This window comes from Bactrocera latifrons, unplaced genomic scaffold, assembly GCF_001853355.1.
Source record: "Bactrocera latifrons isolate USDA-ARS-PBARC rearing strain unplaced genomic scaffold, ASM185335v1 scaffold_634, whole genome shotgun sequence".
Lineage (NCBI taxonomy): Eukaryota > Metazoa > Arthropoda > Insecta > Diptera > Tephritidae > Bactrocera > Bactrocera latifrons.
This window is the reverse complement of record NW_017537306.1, coordinates 34,333-40,047: the sequence shown is the minus strand read 5'-3', so window position 1 is coordinate 40,047 and position 5,715 is coordinate 34,333. Positions and strand designations below refer to the sequence as shown.

The 5,715-nt window shown below is 35.8% G+C and overlaps 1 protein-coding gene across 2 annotated transcripts in view; it reads left to right on the top strand.

The window, feature by feature from the left end:
- The window catches only part of LOC108975309 (ER membrane protein complex subunit 2-like), a 77,223-nt gene that overhangs the window by 58,119 nt on the left and 13,389 nt on the right, over positions 1 to 5,715 (top strand). Inside the window, exon 4 of one of the 2 annotated variants that reach the window (XM_018943698.1) lies at positions 1,116 to 1,136. The exons of the other annotated variant lie outside the window; for it this stretch is intronic. Within the exon in view, the coding sequence (XP_018799243.1) occupies positions 1,116 to 1,121 (6 nt within the window). The 3' untranslated portion in view covers positions 1,122 to 1,136. Of the gene's footprint in view, positions 1 to 1,115; positions 1,137 to 5,715 lie in introns of those variants that run through there. 2 annotated transcript variants of the gene reach the window in all.

Genomic DNA, 5,715 nt, shown 5'->3' with positions numbered 1-5,715 from the left:
ATGGTCGTTTGACAGTTAATTTAGGATTTGGTCTATTGGCGTAATTGATAGCATTTGTTCTTAGGCTAACGTCTACRTCCATTGGTTGAGGTGGTTTTGGTGGTCTTGGAGGGGGATTATTTGGTGGTTGATTAAATGGGTTTTGATTATGAAAATCATGTTGTTGGTTTACTGGATTTTGGGGATACCGTTGTTGACCATAAGGATTAAATATTTGATTTGGTTTTGGTATAAAAGCTAACTCGGGATTTGGTTTGAGGAAGTTTTCGATTAAAATTTGGAAAAAAATTCTGTTGTTGGAATTGTTGTCTAGGAAATTGATTGTTAGCGTGATTTACTCTAAAGTTTTGATTTTCTAACTTCATTGAAAAAAAAGGAAATGCACCTTTGTGGCTCGTGGCGGATGTTCGCTTCCTGTTGTTGACGAAAAATTACTGTCAGCTATAACTTTATTTCTGATTGCGAAATATTAGCTCAGCTATATTTGTTATTAAAATATTAGCGTCAGCTATCGTGTTTGCTATAATATGTTTCGTGTTACCTTACATGTTCATAAGGGGCCCGGCTTTGCCTGCTTGTTGAACAAATTAGGGGTTGATTTCGCCGACATCAGCAAGTAGCCAGAGGCATATAAATTCCTACTTACCAATATACCGCAAGTCAAAGTCGTTCTTATAACTGCTCTGTAGTGCCAATTCTTCTTTTCTAGATCTAACAACATTTGATTTATTGTTGAGATCCTCCTTGAGGGTGTACCCCTTTGGACAAATCTGCACCTCTTTGAAGCTCGCAGCGTTTAAATTATTGACCTGCTCATAAGCATGTATTCAATTTATTTCCCGAGAGCCTCAGATATGTTCAAATCTTTAAGCGCCCTCAACATGCCCTTAGGACGTTATTAAAAGCGGCTCCTACGTCTACGAAGGATACGAAAATGTATTCTTTTACCTCCAGAAATTTTCCAATATCTGCTACCACGGAGTTTAGTGCAGTTCTGAGGATTTTTCTTTAGTTGTTTTTTTGTTTTATTAGTTATGTGAATTTCTATTAGTTTTTCCAACGTTTTTAATAGAAAGGCTAATTGGTATATATATTACCTCGACTTTCTTCCACAGAAATGAAACATGAAATTAAATTAAATTTTCAAAACCCCAGATGTCGGATATGGGAAACAAAATGTCCATTGCTGGGACAAAGTGGGTCAGTATCCTCTTATAAATATTTCCAAGATGTGAATTATTTTATTTAGAAACAATGGTTTTCTAATAACAATGCTTACTTGTGCCTAAATTGGATAAAATCAAGTGAATACGATCATAGTCACCACATACCCTATATACGAACTTCCGGCTGGTTTTTTCCAAAGCATTTATTTCAGTTGTGAGTGGTGTCGAGCTATCACGTTATATTTGTTCAGTATTGCTTAGCATTTCATCATGAAAAGACTGAGCAACGTTACAAATCGTCTGACTTTATTCTAAAATTCACGTTCTGTAAAGAATGCATTTCGCTCAGCTTATTGTCAACATAATCGGCCTACTGAGCGTATTATTCGCAACACCATCACCGATCTTGAGACCCAGTATTCATTACTGTATAATATTCGACCGAATAGACCACGTCCAGCACACAGTGAAAAAAATATAGTAGCCGTAGCCGAGAGTGTACACGAAGACTGTGGAGAGTCGATTCGGCGCCGTTCGCAGCGACACAGACTGGCTGGAATGACTTGGCGCATTTTACGTCGAGATGTTAAATTAGCAAGTTTGTGCAAGAACTGAAACTGCTCGACTTTCCCAAGTAACATCGCTCTATGGGCTCTTGAAAAGTTCCAAAAAGATCCCACGTTTTCGAGCCAAATTTTTCTAAATAWACAAGCAAAACTGCCGAAGAGCAATCTAAAGAGATTCAAGAGGTGCCATTTCACTCACAGAAATGGTTTATGGGCCAGTGGAATCATTGATGAATATTTCTTCACTCACTACCCTACGCCGTTGCCGCGGCCAAAATTTGTTAGAAATAATCTTCAAAAAATAAATGCCAAAGAGAGTGTTAAACCTTAAAAACAATTTAATTTTTCATTAAAAAGTCAACAACATCTTGAAATATTCAGAATTTTTGGCTCACAAAAGTATTTCGCTTTTCAGCAGTAGTTATATGGGAACATAAGTAAAAATTACTTAGCATTTCATATGAAAGCCACTAATTTTACCGATAGCTTCCATCGTCCTGGCATTGATTCTGTCAACTTTCGGCAAAAGTCGGGGCGTATTTTGTCCCATTCCTCTTTTAAAACTCTTTTGAGCACACTTGTTGATGAAATTTGACAATTTCATACTTTTTTTCTAGATTGGTCCAAAGATTTTCAATTGTATTAATGTCGGGACTTTGTGGAGGTGTTGGCAGATGTTTCGCGTTGAAGGGCCATTATCGTTCGGACCATTGTCGTCTTGAAATAAAAACTATTTTTTTGACATGCCCATTTTTCAGCACTGGAATGTAAATTTTCCTTGAGAATTGATAAATAAAGATGCTTATTTATTGTGCCGTTTATAAAAATGAGATTCCCGACTCCCTGAGCTGACATGAAGCCCCACACCATGGGTGAACCACTGCCATGCTTAACAGTTACTTTGACGTTTTTGATACTTAATTCTTAAAGCTTAATCCAGCTCTCAAGAAATGTAAAAACTTCATATAAAAAACCGCTAGAGAAACGGTCAAGTAGCTTTCCTGCGAAAAATTTACTTGTATGCAGCTCTAAAGTAATCTAGTACTAATTTTTAATACATTTTTTCAACAATTGTTTCTTGAAGGAAATTCAAGGTAATCGTTAAATTCATCCTAAATTAGTTAAATTCATTATTTTGAAGTATATTTCTTTTTGAAATGTTGTAATAAACTTGCCAATCATCAACAACATTCCTTAAATCGCAATGAAAAAATGTATGTTACAACACATATGTACATACATATTACGCACAAAGTTTATTTTCTTTCGTTTATTCTCTCTTGCTCTTCTATTGTGGATCATTCAGAATGCGTAACCAGCCGTCAAAACAACTTGAAGAAATAATGTATTTTTTTTCTTGAGCAATTACTTGAGAGCTGGATACCAACCTTAATTTGGTTTCCGCTGGCCCTTAGGACGACCATCGGATCCAAAAATGTTATATTTGCTTTCGTCACTAAATATTACAGGTTTCCAAAAGTCAAGACTTTTAATTTAATAGGTATTAGCGAACGATAATCTCTTTTATTAATTTATAACCTACATACATATGTAACTAAGTGGTTTTTTGCTTAGAGCATGGTCGTGTGTATTGTTCTTTCTATACACTTTCCACAGTGTTTCATCTGACATTTTTATACATCTGACATTAATATTACAGGTTTCCAAAAGTCAAAACTTTTAATTTAATAGGTATTAGCGAACGATAATCTCTTTTATTTATTTATAACCTACACACATATGTAACTAAGTGGTTTTTTGCTTAGAGCATGGTCGTGTGTATTGTTCTTTCTATGCACTTTCCACAGTGTTTCATCTGACATTTTGGTGGTAAATGCTGCTTTAAGTTCATYGTTAGTTTTTGGGGCTGATAAATGTGGATTTTCACGATTTTCCTGTAACATTTTACACTCTATCTTTACTTTCAGTAACTTTGGTCGTCCACTACGAACTGCGTTGTCTAAGCTCCCGCGTTCTTTGAAATTTTTTACCACACTTTATATAGTTGGGCGATATCGGCTAAACATATCACTAAAATATTTTGTGGATTTACTTTCATTGCAAAGATGCAAAATATTTTTTTTCTCAGTAGGAATTAATTCTTTACATTTAGGCATTTTTAATGTGCGCCAAACTACGATCACAATCGAAATAAATGCAACTACAACTAAATTCAATTCTTATATGTACAAGCAACAATAATCTTATCAAAAAATAGAAAATCAAACAAAATCCGCACAAATTAGCAGAACGAAAACGAAAGCAAAATACTTTTGTATCTGGACAATATTCCTCTCCATGGTTTACCGTTTTTTCTAAAGAAAATTTGGTTAGATAAACAGACGCATTTAAATAAATGAAAGTGCCTACTTTAACCACTGAAAATTTTAGTAAAAGGAATGTATGTATCTCGATTTATTTTGGTTGCAAAAACAAACGTTAGTTAAACATATAGACAAAACTTTAGTGACACAAAATTGCTTTATTTAACTCTACTTCTTACGAATTACGAGGGTTTGTCCGCACCCAAGCTTAACTCTTATTTACGTAATCTAAGTATCAGATTTCTTTGATTTTTCGTTCAATCAATGAAAGAAATACATTTACTTTATATTTATGTGTGATCGCCTTTAAACAATATACACTTGTTAATTAAATCAATTGCTTATTAGTTCAAAGTTTATAGCTTTTCTTTTTATAAAGGATAATAAGTGCCTTGCACGCAGTGACTTTTTTCCCACAATCAGCCATACTGTGCTATCATTCGACCCGAAYGAAGGATTCCATTTTTTCATGAAGTCCGCGATGGTAGTAGTACGTCTAGGTCCTTCACAATCTCCAATTTTCGCTACTTCGTATCTGCCATATTTTAACTGCTTAATGGTATTGGACGTTCCAAGATATTTTGGTTTCAGCTTCTGCCCAGATCCATACTGTGTACGTTTATGTTGTACTCAATTTCAGCTTTGCGGCGAGCGTTATAGGTTTTGCGATTTGCCTCTTGTAGTCGAGCTACAAGTCGGGTTTCGCTTGGAGACGGCTTTTATCACGCTCTGAATCGATTTCTCCTCTCTACGCAAGTTATTTAAAAGCTCTTGCAGATTCGGCATTTCGGGCACTCGTATTTCTTATCCAGTTGTACTACATGTTGTTCTACAAGTTTATACTATTCAGGACTTTCGTTGCATAACTTCGATATCATTTGGTATCACAATTTTGTGTATTCGCTCAACTTGTCCGTTTCCCCTTGAAACACCCGTGACAGTTGTAAAATGCTGAATACTTTTTTTCTCACAATACTCTTTGATAATGAATGACGTAAATGCTAAGCATCTGTCGCTAATAATACGCCTCGGGTTTCCAAACACCAATAACTATCTACCAACTACCGCCTCTGCTCCCGTGGTCTTTGTTGGATAAAGCTAAACAATTTTGAAGAATGCGTCAATAACCACCAATAAATAGTTTCAACATACGAGGTGTGTTTAAAAAAGTATCGCGAATTTTTTGTTTYTTCAAAAATTATTTATTTATTCATGAATATCTATTTTGACCCCTTCAAAATAATCCCCATGAGATATTATACACTTGTGYCAACGGTTTTTCCAATCTTCGAAGCACTTCAAAAAATCATCTTTTTTTATCCTCAGCTCCTCCTTCGATGCCGTCTTTATCTCGTCAAGAGAAGCGTAACGTCGTCCTTTCAGGGGCCTCTTCAGTTTAGGGAACAAGAAAAAGTCACAGRGGGCCAGATCTGGGGAATACGATGGCTGCGGCATCATTAGTGTGTTGTTTTTGGTCAAAAAGTCGCGCACAAGCAACGATGTGTGAGCAGGGGTTATCGTGGTGGAAAAGCCAATTTTTGTCACATCATCTCGACCTTCTGAGAACATTTTGTACCACCGATAAACGTTGCTTCGGTCCAAGGTAGCTTCTCCGTATGCCACAGTCAACATTCGGAATGCATCCGCGCACTTAATTTC